General features: G+C 44.8%; 1 protein-coding gene and 1 long non-coding RNA gene across 2 annotated transcripts; one reads left to right on the top strand and one right to left on the bottom strand.

Moving 5' to 3' along the window:
• Nucleotides 1-3432: 3432 nt before the first annotated feature.
• Nucleotides 3433-12960, bottom strand: LOC148112305 (uncharacterized). Its single transcript, XR_015729567.1, has 2 exons — nucleotides 12863-12960; nucleotides 3433-6958 (listed from the first exon to the last, which is right to left on the bottom strand). It is a non-coding gene; the product is annotated as an uncharacterized LOC148112305 (long non-coding RNA).
• On the top strand, nucleotides 12867-17205 carry CDC50B (cell division cycle 50 P4-ATPase accessory subunit B). The gene is made up of 2 exons (XM_087877002.1): nucleotides 12867-14154; nucleotides 14272-17205. Exon 1 carries the CDS (start codon nucleotides 13002-13004, stop codon nucleotides 14109-14111), a length of 1110 nt encoding a protein of 369 aa, XP_087733128.1. The 5' UTR covers nucleotides 12867-13001; the 3' UTR covers nucleotides 14112-14154; nucleotides 14272-17205.
• The last annotated feature ends 940 nt before the right edge of the window (nucleotides 17206-18145 follow it).

Below are 18145 nucleotides of genomic sequence, written 5' to 3'. Positions count from 1 at the left end.
CTTCTCCAGCACCATATAGCCATATCTAATTCATGCAACCGTTCATCATCATATATTTTAGTCTCCAGGGCCCAAATCATCTTTGTGGCTCTTCTCTGCACTCTTTCCAAAGTGGCAAATAATTTTTTTATAATGTGATCAAAACTGGATGCAGCATTAGAGAAGATGACGAGAACGTTCCCAGTTCAAACCTGGAAATAAGAGGACCTTCCTTGGTCAATCACAGGGACCAGAGTTACTTGATTCAGTTGGGCGGCCCATAGAAATAATGAATGAATGAATGAATGAATGAATGAGACACAGCCCGTTACACACAGAGGCACGCAGAGAGAGACACACACACAACCATCTAGTGAAAAAAACACCAGGTTACTAAGAAAAAAAGGAATCAGTCACACTGCTCCATTCCTTGATCTACCCACATAAGTTAATCATCTCATTTCAAACATTCTGTGTTGCCAAACTAATGCTGTTGGCGTTTTTCGTAATCTGGTACTGACCACAAGCACTAAAGATTTAATTCATTTTTTTCCTCCCACAAGAAGTCTTTTATTATGCAAAATCGAAGGCCCTGTTTCTGACTTCCAACCTTTCATGCTAATACTGTCCCATTGTTTCTCTAGTTCCCTCCCTATTTTAATCTGGAGCCTTCAGATCACTTTACATGAACAAGTATTTTCTGTTTACTTTAATCTATAAATGTCTATCTCAGCCTTTTATCTCCATGTTCCCATCTGGTCTGTCTGTAGGGAGATGTTTTCCTACATTATCTACAGTATTTGTTAAGTTCCTTTGCCCAGGTATTGGAGCCAATACCTTCATTTGCATTTGAAAGTCCTTCTCTGAAGACTGGCAAATGGAGATTTTTCTCTCCAGTTCTCAAGAGGCCTCTCGTCCTGGAACTGATTTGTGGGGCTCTGTCCTTGGGATGTTGCATACACAGTGGGCCTGTTTTGGGACTTTGGCAGATTCTGGGTCAGAGTCCTTTTGCCTACCTCTCAGCTCCAAATCTTGCATCCCCCCCCCATTGTCTGGAGTACTGTTTTACAAACTTGACTACTTTAAGGTGGGTGGACTTCAAGTCCCAGAATTCCCCAGCCAGCTTGCTTTAAGATGCGTGGAAATTCCTAGAATTCCCCTGCCAGCATGGTATGAGATGGCTGGACTTCAACTCCCAGAATTCTCCAGACAGCATGCTTTGAGATGGCTGGACTTCAGTTCCCAGAATCCCCCAGCCAGCTTGCTTTAAGATGCGTGGGAATTCCCAGAATTCCCCTGCCAGCATGGTATGAGATGGCTGGACTTCAGTTCTCAGAATTCCCCAACTGGTATGCTTTAAGATGAGTGCACTTCAACTCCCAGAATTCCCCAGCCAGGCATAAAGCATGTCTGGCTAGGAAATTCTGGGAGATGAAGTCCATGCATCTTGAAGCATGTCTGGCTGGGGAATTTTGGGAGTTGAAGTCCACCCAACTTCAATTTGCCACGGTTGAGAACCTTGGCTGAAGATCTCTGTCTGTATTGGCATGTACGAATCTGGAACTGTGGAATTGGGATCGTAGAAACACCCAGGAGCATAGAAGAGTTCAGAGACAGATGCATAAATAAATGTCTTAAACGTATTTATTTATATAATAAATAATATTAACTATGTACAACAGAGATCAAGTCTCATGAGGAACAAACATGAAAAGAGAGAGATGGAGAGAGCGAGGTGGAAAAGGTTGGAGGGGGTTTTATACTCAGGGTAAGCCCCTCCTTTCCACTGAGTCCTGTTGGAGAAGGGCGGTATACAAATTAAATAAAAAATAAATAAATAAATAATAGGGGTGGAGACACTCTCCGCCTCCACTGGTGTCTATATGATACATGTGCCAATGGCTTGCAAATACTTGACAGTTCCCCTCCTTGCGAGCCAATGGCATGCAAACACACTAATGCAATGCATAACAGATTTTACCCTGTGAGACATAACTTCCTACACAGATCTTTGTGCCTATCCGCTGGTAGAGGTTTTGTGAAAATGTCAGCTGTTTGATGTTTGGTCTGACAGTGTGTTAAAGATACAAACCCCATCTCTACTAATTGTCTAACATTTTGATAACGGATATCAATATGTCTGGACCTTTTCCCCACCGCATAGGCTTTGGCAGTGCCTATGGCCCCGGTGTTATCTTCTATAATTTGGATGGGCAAAGTCGGTGGTATCCAGATGCTAGAGATTAAGGCATCAAACCATATCAGATCGTTCCCTGCCTCTGATAGGCATGCAAATTCGGCCTCAGCGGTGGAGCACGAAACAAATTCCCAGTGGAGCACAAAAGTTCCCCAGTGGCAACTTTTACTGAGGACTTGAGTGGGTGTAAAATCTTAAATCGTTGCTTCTTGTTAGCTATATGTGTTGATGCACCTGAATCAAGAAGCCACAGCCCCTTAGCATCCTATACCTGGGAGCTGGGATTGTCACCTGTGACACTACAGAATTGGTATCCTTTATGACCACCTCCCCCTCTTCCACGGCCTCTTTTATTTTTATTGTGTTTAGGTCCAGCCGTGTTGGCCCTAGAGCGAGGGCACTCCCTTTTAAAGTGACCTTGCATGCCACAGTCAAAGCAGGTGGGAAGGGTATTAATCCTTTCACTTGTGTCCTGGCGCCTCCTCTGAGGCCTAGGCCTGTGATATGCCTTCTTCATTTCTTGTTGTTCCTCATCTTTGCGCCTTAAATCTTCCTCAATAAAGCGACCAGAAAAGTATTCTATATTTCTTTGTTCCCTAGAAACCCCTTCTAGAGAAATAATGAAGGGACTCCAGGATTTGTCTAGGGAGTTCAACATTACACTAATTAAAGTGGATTCAGGAACAGGCTCCCCCCCTCTGTATAAGCTCATTCCTCATGGCTTTAAGCGTTGCCAAATGTTCCCCCATCTTGTCACCAGGTTTGAGTTTATAATTGTGAAAAATTCTTGACAATCTGCTGGTTGCAGCCATATTGTCACTATGGAACAAATTATATAGGGCAGTCCAAACTTCCTGAGCTGTGAGGCCGTCTGAAAGACTGGCATACAGAGCTGTGTCTATAGAACTTAACAGGGTTGTGTAAGCTCTTTTATGCAGGAACTCGATTTCAGGGCTCCAAGGTAAAGGAGGTGGTCTTTTGATCATGTCCAGGGTATTTTCTCTTAAGAGAATTATCTGGATCTCTTTACACCATTTTTTAAAATTCTGACCACTTAAATGTAATTTTTCAAAATTATTTGGCAAAGTTACAAAACTATTACCGTTAAACTGCATGGGGAGTTGTTCAAAGGGCTGAAAAGAGCCTGTTGTGAATGGCATTGGGATCCCTAAGCCTGGGATCGATTGCTTAGGTCTGGCTCCTTCTTGTAGTCTTTCTGTAGTTTGAAGCAACTGGGCACGTGCAGGAAATGGAGCATGCGCCAAAGCCCTTTCTTGTTGGAGCTCTGATCTCCCTCCTGGGTTCTGAAGTCAGGCCTGGCTGAAGCCTCAGCATAGGCCCGAAAATCAGCTGTGTGGCGGGAAAACCTTGGAGGAGCTGGAAGAAGGCCTGGAGATCTTTCAGGAGACTGGAGGCACATCAGACGAGGTGGGTCTGGGACCTCGGGGTGGCTGGTGGGTGGTGGTTGCTCCCTAATTTCCAGGGCGGTGATCATAGGGTCTCTATGGCTTTGATGCTTGCTGTGGTAGGCGCGGTCTGGCAAGGGGCTTGTAGGTTCAGAGTGGTCCTCTGGGCCGCTGGAGTGCTGAACTGACTGGCTGGCGTTGTAGGCCTGGACCGTGGAGCTGGGGTAGGCCTGCTTGTAGTTCTGGCAAAGTGCCCAGGGGAGCCGCCATCTTGGGAGAAGTTGGCTCCAGAAGGGAGCTGGTGGCCATTTTGTTTGGCGGGAAACTGTGTGAGGGGAGAATCTCTCTGGCGGCAGGCGCCATCTTGGAAAGATCAGGCAGGGGAGTCCTTACCGGGATGGCAGGCATCTCTGGTGCTGCCTCCTCAGGCCTCTTTCTGGCTGCTGCCCTTGTCCTCAGGAGGGAGACGAGCACTGCTCGGCACTCCTCTTCTGACATCTCAGCTGAGGTAAATATAGCAAATAAAGAATAATGTAGATAAAAGAAATAATGTGAATAAAATAGGAATCATACAGAGTCAGATATATGGGCTCTGGGGGACCCTCTCTATTCACATTATTATAAGGGGAAGACGTGCTTGGATACATGAACTCTGAGAGACCTTCTATTCACATTATTATAAGAGAGGAAAGTGCTTGTTGGAAATTACATTAACAAACAGTTAAACCCCTTTAAGTGGTAATATATCTTCTGAGACCTAGATGTCACGGAAAGGACTGCCATATGGAAAAACATCTGAGTGACCTCACTGTGAATGACACAAAGACCTATATGTTACAAAGAGTTACTTAATCCAATAAACTTACCCAAGGACAGTAGTAACTCTCCCATTAGCAACTGAGAGTACTTAAGAAAAGTTGTGCAGCTAAGATAATTTTGTAAACTAAGATTAATGCTTTAAGTAATTAGATGAACTTATTATCCAGTGTACGTAACCATATAAGGAAAATCGGATGTATGATCTCATGATTAACCATATATGGAAAATGTATGATCTCACTGAATCCTTTGTCTTAGAAATGTATAAAAACCATTGTATCAGAGTTCTTTCTTTGTTCAAAGCTTCAGGTACAAATCTGGCTCTGAACCTTGCGCAATAAAGCTGTCTCTGACTGACCTGGGAATGTTTTTTAGTCCTTCCATTCCACAACACAGCCACTTGCCTCTTCAGGCTTTCATCTTGTCCTTCTGCCCCCTCGTCGTGAGTGCTGAAGAAGCCTTCTCCAGCATCGCTTGGCTCAGCCCCTGGATCTCTTGCTGCATCTGGGTGGCCTCTGGCTGCCAGGTTGTAGCTGGATGGAAATCCCCTCCGATGTTTTCCATCGGCGATTCAGACTGGGGCTGATGTGAAGTTCTCCTCCGTTGAAGGCCTCTGGTCACAACAGGGGAGCTTCTCTCACAGGTTATTTTGGAGGGCATCTTGCCTTTTCAACAGCTCCTGGAGTGGAGTTCTGCTACCATTCCCTCTGCTACCATTCTGTGGAATTGGGATTGTAGAAACACCCAGGAGCATAGAAGAGTCCAAAGGCAGATGCATGAATAAATGTCTTAAATGTATTTATTCATATGATAAATCATATTAACTATGTACGACATATCAGCACTTCAACCTGCATCTACTCTAGTGCTGACATAAGAAGGAGAAGCAAAGGCGTCTGAAAAGGGACGGCTGACTTTTCACCTACTTATTTTCCCTGGAGATAATGTTTCCGAGGAGATGGGATGGGAGGGGGGAAATTCCTTTGAGCTGGAGTAGATTGGGGTAGAATGACTTGGAAGATGGCCAATGAGTGCAGGGGAGTGGGGAACGGAAAGGGAAGGTTTTGGGGCTTCGTTTGGACTCAGGTTAGGATGTCGTGCTCAATAAAAAGGAGTTTTTTCTTCAGATTTTGTTTGAAATGCATTTATTCGAGACGACCACGAAACTTGACACAACAGAGATCAAGTCTCATGAGGAACAAACATGAAAAGAGAGGGATGGAGAGAGCGAGGTGGAAAAGGTTGGAGGGGGTTTTATACTCAGGGTAAGCCCTTCCTTTCCACATAGGGATGGAGACACTCTCTGCCTCCACTGGTGTCTATATGACACATGTGCCAATGGCTTGCAAATACTTGACAGGAACAGTAACTTTCAGCAAGATATTTTGAGACCTTGGCATTCAATTGATGGTTGGGTGAACTTGTTAGGCGAGTCTGAAATAATTGCATCATTCCAAGCTGTAGCAAGAGCCAGCAACTTTTTATTTGTTGATTTTTAATTGCTTTTATAATAACAACCCAAAAAGAAAAAGAAACAAAACCCAAGGATCCTTATAATGCTAATGTGTACATTTTGAAAGAAGGGGGGGGGGGAAGGTACACATAAAAAGTGATTTAAAAAGTGAAAAAAATTACCACAGATAAAAAAAGAAAATAACGAAGTACAGTGTATCATTATAGCAATTAACAGTTACGTAAGAGCCAGGGAACTTATCCTTCTGTTCAGTTTTTACATCCACTTTCTATGCAAGAAACCAGTTTAACCATTTCAATTTCAGTCTTGTAAGATCTTCCAATAGTCAAATGAGTCAGAAATCAAAACAGTAACTCAAGAAATAAGAATTTTTTTTTTGACAAAAATTTTATTTTTTAAAAAAACAAATATAAAAAACAAATAAAAACAAACCCTCTTCAATATAAATACAAACAGTGTGTCGGTTGATTACAAATCTTTTGTACCTATTCATTCTATTCATATATATCCATATATTGTTATCCTCATTAATTGTATATTTAACTATGGCTGTTTCTTCCCTTCTTTCATACAAAATAGTCTAGAATTTGAGTCAATTCGTATTTTACCATACATTCGCCTAAATAATTCCAATAATAGTACATCTTTATATTGTATTTTATATGGTTCTACATTTCTTACATTAAAAAAAAATTCTCAATCATGTTTTATTTCCATGTCTTTATCTAACCACTGGTAAAATAAATCCCATATCTTATAATATTGTTTATCTTCTTGTTCTCTAATTTCCAATGTCAATTTACTCATTTCTGCACACTCCATTATTTCCTTAATAACTTCGTCTTGTGTTGGTATTTTCTCATTTTTCCAATTTTTTGGCAAATACAATTCTAGCTGCTGTTAATACGTTCACAATCAAATATCTCAATTCTCTATTATATGTTTCAGATACAATCCCCAATAAAAAAAATCTCTGGTTTAAAGTCTATATGTTTTTGTGTCATTTTTTCATGTGTAGATTTTAGTCCAGTATCTTTTAGCTTCTGCACATGTCCACCACATATGGTAGTATGAGCCCGGTATCTGATGACATAAGAAATAAGAAATATTTAATGTTTAGAAGTGAGGAAGAAACTAAAACCATCTTAGAGTATTATTATTATTTTTTGCTTTTAACTCACTGTTAAGTACAGGTAGTCTTCAACCTACAAAGGGCTTGTTTAGTGACTGTTCAAAGTGACAACAGCACTGAAAAAAGGGACTTATGACCATTTTTCACACTTATGACCATTTCAGCATCCCCCATGATGACAGGATCAAAATTCATACTCTTGGCAACTGGCTCACATTTATGACGGTGGCAGTGTCCCGGGGTCACACGCTCTCTCTCTTTTGCATCCTTCTGACAAGCAAAGTCAACGGGGAAGCCAAGATTCATTTAACAACCGTGTTCCTCACTTAACAACTGCAGTGGTTCACTGAACCAACATGGCAAGAAAGGACGTAAAAAGGGGCAAAATTCATTTAACAAATGTCTCACTTAGCAAGCAAAAGTTTGGGCTCAATTGTGGTCGTAAATCGAGGGCTCCCTGTACTTTGTGGGAATTTTTTTACCAAGTAGATACTACTTCAGGGGTCTCCAACCTTGGCAACTTTAAGCCTGGAGGACTTCAACTCCCAGAATTCTCCAGACAGCATGCTTTGAGATGGCTGGACTTCAGTTCCCAGAATCCCCCAGCCAGCTTGCTTTAAGATGCGTGGGAATTCCCAGAATTCCCCTGCCAGCATGGTATGAGATGGCTGGACTTCAGTTCTCAGAATTCCCCAACTGGTATGCTTTAAGATGAGTGCACTTCAACTCCCAGAATTCCCCAGCCAGGCATAAAGCATGCCTGGCTGGGAAATTCTGGGAGATGAAGTCCATGCATCTTGAAGCATGTCTGGCTGGGGAATTTTGGGAGTTGAAGTCCTCCAGGCTTAAAGTTGCCAAGGTTGGAGACCCCTGTACTAGTTTATTTCTTTCAAATGTTTAGTGGCTCTGAGCTACTTATAATTACAAAAATAATGACAAAATAATTTGTAATTATATTAAAAATAGTTTTACAAAAAATATAGAAAAGGAATGGAATCATCGACAGTCCCAAGAGAGACATACATGCCAAACAAAACTCCATTCAAGAGGAGCTCAGCTATCGCCTTGTTCAATGTCTGAGAGAACATTCAAATTAAAAGTTTTTCATGATTATCTGAATGTCATCAGGGCTAGGGTCATCCATTAATTCATTCCGTTCTGTGACAGACAAGGCACGCCTGCAAGGTCCCACTAGACAATATAGTTCAATTCAGTGTTTCTCCACCTAAGCAGTTTTAAGTGGGCGGATTTCAGAATTTCCTAGCCAGCATGCTGGCTGGGGAATTCTGGGAGTTGAAGTGCATGCATCTCAAAGCATGCTAGCTGGAAATTCTGGGAGTTGATGTCCACGCATTTCATAGCATGCTAGCTGGGGAATTCTGGGAGTTGAAGTGCATGCAACTCAAAGCATGCCGGCTGGGGAATTCTGGGAGTTGATGTCCACGCATTTCATAGCATGCTAGCTGGGGAATTCTGGGAGTTGAAGTGCATGCATCTCAACGTGTGCCAGCTGGGGAATTCTGGGAGTTGAAGTGCATGCAACTCAAAGCATGCTAGCTGGGAATTCTGGGAGTTGAAGTGCATGCATCTCAAAGTGTGCCAGCTGGGGAATTCTGGGAGTTGAAGTGCATGCATCTCAAAGTGTGCCAGCTGGGGAATTCTGGGAGTTGAAGTGCATGCAACTCAAAGCATGCTAGCTAGAAATTCTGGGAGTTGATGTCCACGCATTTCATAGCATGCTAGCTGGGGAATTCTGGGAGTTGAAGTGCATGCATCTCAAAGCATGCTGGCTGGGGAATTCTGGGAGTTGAAGTGCATGCAAATCAAAACATGCCGGCTGGGGAATTCTGGGAGTTGACGTGCATGCATCTCAAAGCATGCCGGCTGGGGAATTCTGGGAGTTGAAGTCCACATATCTTAAAGTTGTCAAGATTGTGAAACACTGATCTAGCAACATAATAGTTCTGCTCGTTTTTGTTTTTTTTAAATGGTCTTCTCCAGTAAGTGGCTGGCATTACCAAAAAGCAGGGACTTATTTTTTTTTGGGCCAACAGCAAAGTTTGCCGAAAGCCTTAGCTGCATGTTGTTCAGAAGCTGTTTCAGTCCCAAGAGGTATAATTGTTATGGGTTTATGGAAGAAATTCACCTGGAGCCAAGTTACCTCCAAGTGCAGCGTGTCATTTGCAACCTTGTGTGACTGGAAGCCCTTCTGGGTGGAATCAGGTGCTGGTTTCACATTGGGCAAGAGAGGAAGCGGTGGCCCAGGTTAAACAGCTGATGCAATCCTGAAGCTGATTTACAAGAGCGGATTTTTAAAAGCCACACTACGCAGTGCGAGGATCATCTCTCACATGGATGACACCAGAAAAGGACAGAGTGTGTGTTTGCAGGTTTTTGAAGAAATATACTTCTGGGTCCAGCTTCAAGTGTGGAAAAAGACACTGGAAACATGGAGACTGCTTGGAAAGATGGTGTCAGATCCCTAAAAGTGATACTGCCATTCAATTGGGAGAAGGGGGAGACTTGGATTCGATTTACTAGCATTGCCTTTGTCAACAGATATTTTGCAACCTATATATCCTGGCGCCAAAGAGCCCCGAGATCCCCTTAAGGTTGAGGAATGTTTATGACAGCCATGTGGGCTGTTTCACTTTAAAGAATAAAGGAGAAATGATGTTATCTGGTTCTCAAGGCAGCTGGTAAAGAAAATATCTTCACACTTGTGTATTGGCTAAAATCTGCATTCTGGCTTAAGGGAGGGGTCTCTGCTGCTTTAATCCTACATGTCTTGCCTAAGGGTATTCAGACCTTGCTTTGAACCCATTGCTGTCACTTCTGCTTAATAAAAGGGTCCTTTTGAAATACTACAGTTTCAAGAGTTTTTACTTTAAGTTGGAAGGAGAGGCAATCTTTACAGATGGTTGAATGGTGGACAGGATCACGTGGTTTGAGTTTCTGAACAGAAAAGGGGCAGAGATGCTGAGCGTGCCTTGGTTTTATGTCCTCTCTGAGCTTCGAACTTCCCAGGGCACAGGAAGAGTATCCTGATTGGTTGTCAGACTCCCAGGGGGTGGGGGTCTTAGCTAGCCTTGCTGGCTGATGTAATCTTCCCAGGTGCCATGTGGGGAGTTTCTGTTGCTAGATGGGTCCTATTGTGCTACAGATGATCAGAGGTGGGTTTTAGCAGGTTCTGACCAATTCTGGAGAACCGGTAGTAAAAATTCAGACTGGCCCCGTCCCCATCTATTCTCTGCCTCACAAGTCCTAGCTGATCAGGAGGAAATGGGGATTTTGCAGTAACCTTCCCCTGGAGTGGGGAGGGAATGGAGATTTTACAGTATCCTTCCCCTGCCACACCCACCAAGCCCCGCCATGCCTACCAAGCCACACCCACAGAACCGGTAATAAAAAAAATTTGAAACCCACCACTGCAGATGATGGTCCATTGACAAAGGTGGGGGGAATGAGTGAGCTTGGCTGAGGCCTTAACGGCCCATTGACAAAGGTGGGGGGGGGGCAGGAAGCTGCTTTGTCTTTAAAACATGTTTCTCCATTTCTCATCCAGGGAAATATAATATTCTGCCTTTTTAATATTTCCTAAAATATTTCATTCTTCTAGGAGAGGGGTGAGTGCTAACTTCCTACAATTACACAGGCAATCCCTATCACCCTGGGGATCTAAATAAAACATTTAGGAAACATAGCGCCAAAGAATTGAGGCCTTTGAACTCTGGTGCTGGAGAAGACTCCTACAAGCCTCTTGGACTGCAAGGCGATCCAACTGGTCGGTCCTAGAGGAGATCAACCCTGACTGCTCTTTAGAAGGCCAGATCCTGAAGAGGAAACTCAGATACTTTGGCCACCTAATGAGAAGGAAGGACTCCCTGGAGAAGAGCCGAATGCTGGGATCAATTGAGGACGAAAGAAGAAGGGGACGGTAGAGAAGGAGGTGGCTGGATGGAGTCACTGAAGTGGTCGGCGTGAGTTTAAATGGACTCCAGAGGATGGTAGAGGACAGGAAGGCCTGGAGGAACGTTGTCCATGGGGTCGTGTTGGGTCGGACACGTCTTCGCAACTAACAACAACAACAACAAAAGGGCCTCTATTCTCTTGAGGTTACTCTCTGAAGTGGCTGGGCTGCCCGCAGTTAAAACCAGCTGTTTCACTTCCATTTTCAGCAGCTGTTCCCTTTACCAGGTGTTTGATGCCTCTTTCCCTTCAGGCTGGTGCAATGATCCTCAGCATATCAAATCATGACAAGGTTTCCCCCTTTGGGACAGCAAGCTTAATTTTAGCCTCCAAACATGTTAGGGAATCTTTAGGACAGGCTGCCCCCTGCTGGATCACCGAGGTATTTCAGTGAGTTTTCACTGAACCTGAAATCAGGGCAATATAGTGGAATGTACAACATTCTGCCCTTTGTGTCTTACTGGAATATTGCAGCTTTCTTTGGGAAAAATAAAGCCATGAATTGATGACATAATAGGGCAAACAGTCCCCTAGTGGCTGACTTGGGTTATGGACCTGATAAGGGGGGGGAATAATGTTGCCCCCTGATGGCTCAGTCGGTATTGCAGGATCCCTGACATCTCCAAGCATCACCCACTTAAAATATGATCCATAAACTCAAGATGGACCGCGGGGAGGGGGACAAAGGAGGTTTAGAGATCAGGTGGTGGGAGGGCGTGCAATGGGGAGGCCAGCTGGAAGAGCCCCTTTTCTCTCTTCCAAAAGCAGAATAGAGAATAAGAGAGTTGGAAGGGACCCTAGAGGTCTTCTAGTCCAACCCCCTGCTCAAGCAGAAACCCCCTTATACGATTTCAGACAAATGGTTGTCCAGTCTCTTCTTGCAAATTCTCCAGTGATGGAGCATCCTCAACTAAGCCTGGATAGCCTGGCTAGCTCAGCAGACTAATGCATTGTAATTAACATCCAGCTGTCTGCAATTACTGTAAATTCGAATCTCACTAGGCTCAAGGTTGACTCAGCCTTCCATCCTTTCTAAGGTAGGTAAATTGATGACCCAGTTTGTGGGGGCAATAAGCTGACTTTGTATAAATATACAAAAGGATGAAGGCTATTGCTTAACGCACTGTAAGCCGCCCTGAGTCTCCGGAGAAGGGCGGCATATAAATCAAATTAAAAATAAAATAAATAAATAAAAATAAACTTCTAGAGGCGAAGTTCTTCCGCTGATTATTGTCACTGAACAATTAATCGCATTCATTAATTGAAGTCGAGGCGCGGACTTCAACTCTCACCTCCAAGCCTCTTGCAGCTGCCAAGGTTGGGAGACCCTCCCCTAAAGGCCACCACCGACCCCAGGAAGCTGGGGGTCCTGGCAGCAGAATCGCGGCGGGGTTCTCCCTATACCTCCATCCATGGGCTGGAGAAAGCCAAAAGAAGGACGCGCGTTTCCCGAAAGAGGCAGGCAAAATCGCTCCGCAGGCAACCCGCAGGAGGGCAGAGCCAGCGCTGTAAGAACGCCCGCGGACCCCGGCTTCGAAACTATCGGGTGGGTGGGTAGGCAGGGCCGCTTCCCGCTGGGCCGGGGGTTCACCTGTGTCTTCTTTCCCAGGGCGCAGGTGAGGCCGGAGGGGCGGGGCGGCGAGTCCTGGCCACCGGATTCACCTGCGCCTTCTTTGCGGGCGCGCAGGTGAGATTGGAGGGGCGGGGGGGTTGAGACTTGGGCTCCGAATTCACCTGCGCCTTCTTTCCCGGGGCGCAGGTGAGGCCGGAGGGGCGGGGCCCAACCGGCGGCATCCCCGCCCACCTGTCCGAGGCCGCGTCCGAGGCCGCCGCCCTCACCTGAGCCGCGCGAGAGCCAGCCGCGGCCCGCCCACCTGTACCTGTACCTGGGCCGGCTGTGCTGTGCCTTGCTGGCGGCTTCCGGGCTCGGCCGATTCGAGGGCGCGTCCCGGACTTCGAGGCAGGGCGGCGGGGCCAGCGGAGCCGGATCGGCCGGAGGGAGGGAGGGAAGGCAGGGCACGCAGCATGGCTTCGGGCTCTTACAATGTCAGTCGCGCCTTCTCCAAGGCGGCTCCGCTGGAGAACCGGCCGGACAACACGGCCTTCACCCAGCAGCGCCTGCCGGCCTGGCAGCCGTTGCTGTCGGCTGGCACGGTGCTGCCACTCTTCTTCGGGCTGGGCATAGCCTTCTTGGCCGTCGGGCTGGGCCTTTTCTTCACCTCGGAGGCCATCCTGGAGCTGGAGCTGGACTACACGGGCGCGCCGGGCACCAATTACACGGGCATGCCACGCACCAACTGCTCCACCTGTGCCCGCTTGACCAACAGCAAGGATCCACGCCGGGTACGCTCCTGCCAGTGCGGGTTGCACTTCAAGCTGCCCGTCGCCTTCCCGTTGCCCGTCTGCCTCTACTACCAGCTCTCCAACTACTTCCAGAACAACCGACGTTACAGCATCTCCCGGGACGATGAGCAGCTCAGCGGGGTGACCTGGGCACTGCGCCACCCTGAGCAGGAATGCAAGCCTTACCGGTACAACAGCGAAGGGATGCCCATTGCGCCCTGCGGGTCGATGGCCAACAGCCTCTTCAACGATACCTTTGAGCTCTTCTACCAGATGGCCAACGGCTCTCTGGCCAAAGTGACCTTGGATAAACGGGGTATCTCCTGGTGGACGGACACCAACGTCAAGTTCCATAATCCGGAGCTGGTCAACGACAGCCTGTGCGACGCCTTCATTGGCACGGCCAAGCCTCCCTTCTGGTCCCGTCCGGCCTGCAAGCTGGACCCCTACGACCGTAACAACACGGGTTTTGTCAATGAGGAATTCATCGTCTGGATGCGCACGGCTGCCCTGCCCACCTTCCGAAAGCTTTATGGCCGCATTCGCCATGACAACTTCTCGGCGGCACTGCCCCCGGGCACCTACTACCTGAACATCGGCTACAATTACCCCGTGCTGGGTTTCCACGGGAGCAAGAAGATCATCCTGAGCACCCTCTCATGGATGGGGGGTAAGAATCCCTTCCTGGGCATTGCCTACTTGGTCCTGGGCGCTGCCTGTATCCTGGGCGGCATCCTCATGACGGTGGTCCATTTCAAATACCGGCACCAGATTGACGATGACGATGATTAGGAGGCCAAGCCTGACTTTGTCCTTCTCAGGTCTCTTTGGAGATGTTGGACACCCCATCATTCCGTAGGTCAGGGGAACTCCAACCTTGGCAACTTTAAGACTTGTGGACTTCAACTCCCAGAGTTCCGAGTTGAAGTCCACAAGTCTTAAAGTTGCCAAGGTTGGAGTTCCCCTGCCTTAGGTGGCATGACGAAAGGCTGGGAGATGCTGATGAAGTTATCCAGAAAGCTGACAGCCAACATCTGGAGAACATCAGGCTGGATGGACTTCGGAAAGCGGTGAATAATCGGACCTCTGCGAGAAGTGAGCTCAATGCTTCTTGACACATGAAGAATGAATTTAAGTCTATGGTGTAGCTTTTCTTGAAAATAAGGGTTCATCCTTTTCAGCTCCGTAATTTTTCAAGATGGGGAAGTTGATTCTTGGGAAAAAAGGCACGGGGGAATTGAGTGCCGCCATTTGTAATCATTAGAAGTTTGATATGAAGGGTGTGGCTAACACAACATTGTTTGGGGGAACTTATGAAGGGACTTCTCCCAAACGAACTATTGTTTAAATGTGAATGTTGGAAACTATCATCTAACTTGGATCTTAGATCTGGCCTGTTCTTAAATACTGGGGGGGGGGGGATAACTCAGCATTTGTTGTTTACACTATGTTTACTCACGGTTAACTGTACTATATGTTGCTGATTCTCTGAGATGGTATTGAATGTTTGGGATAAATTCAGTTGGCTAATTTACAGTCAGCCTATTGTGCAAATCTAGCCAATGAGAAATGTATACAGCTAGTCCTCGACTTATGACCACAGGTCAGCCCCGAATTTCTGTTGCTAAGCTGAGACAGTTGTTAAGTGAATTTTGCCCCATTTTACAACCTTCCTTGCCACAGTTGTTAAGTGAATCACTGCAATTGTTAAGTTAGCAAACTGGTTATTAAGTGAATCTGGCTTCCCCATTAATTTTGCTCGTTAGAAGGTTGCAAAAGGGGATCGCTTGATCCCGGGGCACTGCAACTGTGATAAATATGCCAAATATGCCAAGCATCTGAATTTTAATCACATGACCATGGGGATGCTGGAAATGGTTGTGTGAAAAACAATCGTAAGTCACTTTTTTCCAATGCTATTATAACTTTGAACAGTTACTAAATGAGCTGTTATAAATTTGGGACTACCTGTAATAAAGATTATCATTTTATTATTATTTACGTTTTCACCAAGATAGAACAGAATAGAATAACAAGAGTTGGAAGGGACCTTGGAGGTCTTCGAGTCCAACCCCATGCTTAGGCAGGAAACCCTACACCACTTCAGATAAATGGTTATCCAACATCTTCTTAAAAACTTCCAGTGTTGGAGCATTCACAGCTTCTGGAGGCAAGTGGTTCCACTGATTAATTGTTCTGTCAGAAAATTTCTCCTTAGTTCTAGGTTGCTCATCACTTTGTTCAGTTTCCATCCGTTGCTTCTTGTCCTGCCCTCAGGGGCTTTGGAGAATAGCTTGACTCCTTCTTCTTTGTGGCAGCCCCTGAGATATTGGAACACAGCTATCATGTCATTCCTAGTCCTTACCCAACTCCAGCAACCGTCCTTATGAAGCTTGCAAATCTGATGCACAGAACCTTCTTAGTGGGTTTGGGCTTCGAAAGGAACTTTGATTTTCTTGATTGGAGTGGAATTTGCTGTTCTTTTATTCTGCTTGCTTTACTTCTTACAAAATGAGTTACTCTCACAAGTCATTCTGGTTAGTGTCAATGCACCTTTATTGTTTGCAAGCAGTTTCCTACCTTCAGACCAGAAAAACTCATTCCCCACCCCATTGAGTACCCCTCCCCCTGCCCCCGAGCCAATGCAAGGAGCTTTGTCAAAAAGTAATTTTGATTTCATTTATATTTTGTCATTTGAGGCTCCGAGGATACTTCCCCCCCTTCCTTCATCCTCTACTTCAGAAATCCTTGAACCACGGAAGTTATTTTCTTAAGATTGTAGATCACTCAGTTGCTGTGTAGTTCAATCTATACAGCAGTGGCCAAAATTGTGGAAAGCTTTTGGGAAAAGTGTATTTTCTAAAACTAGCTAATAACACCTCTCTTTTTTTTGGAGTAGTACCATAAAATTATATATCAATGGAAAGATAATTTAATCAAGAATGTCATGCAATCACTTTTATGAAGGATTTGCTATTAGAATAGCAATTACAGTATAAAGAAGAAAAGTGAAACACGTAGAAAAACCGAGATATACAAAAATCATCACCATAGAAAAACCGAGATATAAAAAAATTATCACCATAGAAAAACCGAGATATACAAAAATAATCACCATGTCAGTTGATACTTTGTTGGGTAACCTTTAGCGTGAATGACGGCCTTACAACGTCTTCCCATGGAGTGAACCAAGTCTTTTAGTTCTGCAGCTGTTCTAATGTGAAGCCAAGATTGAATGATGGCTTCTCTTAACTGGGTTTTATTGCTGGGTCACTTCTGAGAAGTTTCTTTAGTTGGCTCCATAGATTTTCAATTAAGATATGGGATTTTCAATTAAGGTCTGGGCTATTCCCAGGCCATTCCAGCAGTGGAATAGGATTATCTTGAAACTCAAAAAAAAAAAAAAAAGTGTTATTAGCCATCAAACCTCAAAAATACACTTTCCCCAAAAGGTTTCCACAATTTTGGCCACTACTGTAGTTATCACGGAGAATTTCTAGATTTTCATGACAAATCAAGTTCCTTTTTAAGATTAAATTTATAAAATCACTGTGAAATCATGTCGTTGCTTTCTGTAAAAATTTTACTGGGCCCTAAAAATACTGGATGTTTCTGTGCCATTTATATTGCTACCTGTGCCTATGATACTTGATAATTAACACACCAGAAGGGTTATTTTGGTGGAATATTTATATTTCAATAGTGATTCTCAGGTGTTTCATCTCTTTAATAATGCAGCTCATTTTTTTTAAGGTAGAGTTACAGGAAGCATTAAGTGTGCAGTTCTGTGTGTGACGTTTTCCCTCTTCTCTGATTTGAAATGAAGAGCCTTCCAAAGCTCACCTTTCTTGTACTTTAATCAAATAAATGACATTATAGTAATAAAGTTGCATCGTGTTTTTATTGGCTGCTGAAGAAAGATGGACATAATGTGACGAATGATTAATGGAACGGATTTGAGTTGTGGCTTTCAAGTCGTCCTTGATTTACGACCACAATTGATTCCCCAAATTTCTGTGGCTAAGCGAGACAGTTGTTAAGTGAACTTTGTCCCGTTGTACGACCTCTCTGGCCGCAGTTGTTAAGTGAATCGTTGCAGTTTTTAAGTTTGTAACATTTGTTGTTAAGTGAATCTGGCTTCCCCATTGATTTCAGTTGTCCGAAGGTCACAAAAGGGGATCATGTGACTCTGGGACACCGCAACCGTCATAAACATGAGTCAGTTAGTTGCCAACTGTCTGAATTTTGATCATGTGACCACGGGGATGCTGCGAATGGTCGTAAGTGTGAAAAATGATCATAAGGATACCAGATCTCCGTGCTTTTCACTGTGCCCTCAAAACTTTCCTACTTCATCAAGCTGGGCTGGCGTAACCTCTCCCCCCCCCCCCCCCGCTTAGATATTTTTAATTGTTAATGGATTTTAGTCAGGAGGTTTTAAATTTTGGGCCAAAATTTTGTTTAATTCTTTTAAAATTTAAAATTTTGTATTGGGATGTTTTTTTATTCGAGGCTGTGCACCGTCCTGAGTCCAGCAGGAGAAGGACGGTATAAGAATAGAATAGAATAGAATAGAATAGAATAGAATAGAATAGAATAGAATAGAATAGAATAGAATAGAATAGAATAGAATAGAATAGAATAGAATAGAATAGAATAAATAAGTCACTTTAACAGATTAACAGAGTTGGAAGGGACCTTGTAGGTCAGTGATGGCTAACCTTTTTGCCATCGCGTGCCAAAAGCCGGGTTAGTGGGGGGGGGATTGCGTGCGTGCGTGCCCACACCCATAATTCAATGCGCCCCGTCCCCCCCATGCACGCGTG

The sequence above is a fragment of the Pantherophis guttatus genome, chromosome 11, assembly GCF_059756535.1.
Source record: "Pantherophis guttatus breed Tessera chromosome 11, ASM5975653v1, whole genome shotgun sequence".
NCBI classification, from domain to species: domain Eukaryota; kingdom Metazoa; phylum Chordata; class Lepidosauria; order Squamata; family Colubridae; genus Pantherophis; species Pantherophis guttatus.
The sequence above is the reverse complement of the archived record's forward strand: the minus strand, read 5'-3'. Positions and strand labels throughout refer to the sequence as shown.

Coding starts and splice junctions, on each gene's coding strand:
- CDC50B (XM_087877002.1), top strand. CDS start 13,002: ATGGCTTCGGGCTCTTACAATGTCAGTCGCGCCTTCTCCAAGGCGGCT.